Source organism: Leptonychotes weddellii, unplaced genomic scaffold (genome assembly GCF_054177405.1).
Source record: "Leptonychotes weddellii isolate Sample4059 unplaced genomic scaffold, ASM5417740v2 HiC_scaffold_74288, whole genome shotgun sequence".
Taxonomy (NCBI): Eukaryota; Metazoa; Chordata; class Mammalia; order Carnivora; family Phocidae; genus Leptonychotes; species Leptonychotes weddellii.
In genome coordinates, this window is record NW_028044208.1 from 1 (window position 1) to 443 (window position 443).

A 443-nucleotide genomic window follows, 5' to 3' on the forward strand; every position below is an offset into this window, starting at 1 on the left:
GTGCCCGAGCTCACGCAGCAGATGTTCGACTCCAAGAACATGATGGCCGCCTGCGACCCGCGCCACGGCCGCTACCTGACCGTGGCCGCCATCTTCCGCGGCCGCATGTCCATGAAGGAGGTGGACGAGCAGATGCTCAACGTGCAGAACAAGAACAGCAGCTACTTCGTCGAGTGGATCCCCAACAACGTCAAGACGGCCGTGTGCGACATCCCGCCGCGCGGCCTCAAGATGTCGGCCACCTTCATCGGCAACAGCACGGCCATCCAGGAGCTGTTCAAGCGCATCTCGGAGCAGTTCACGGCCATGTTCCGGCGCAAGGCCTTCCTCCACTGGTACACGGGCGAGGGCATGGATGAGATGGAGTTCACCGAGGCCGAGAGCAACATGAACGACCTGGTGTCCGAGTACCAGCAGTACCAGGACGCCACGGCCGACGAACA

The 443-nt window shown here is 62.5% G+C and overlaps 1 protein-coding gene across 1 annotated transcript; it reads left to right on the forward strand.

Annotated features, from left to right (window-relative positions):
- Nucleotides 1-6: 6 nt before the first annotated feature.
- Nucleotides 7-438, forward strand: LOC102725609 (tubulin beta chain; the record flags this gene model as incomplete). Its single annotated transcript, XM_081811404.1, has 1 exon — nucleotides 7-438. A coding segment is annotated over exon 1 (417 nt), but the record flags the coding sequence as incomplete, so codon positions are not given.
- Between the last annotated feature and the right edge of the window lie 5 nt (nucleotides 439-443).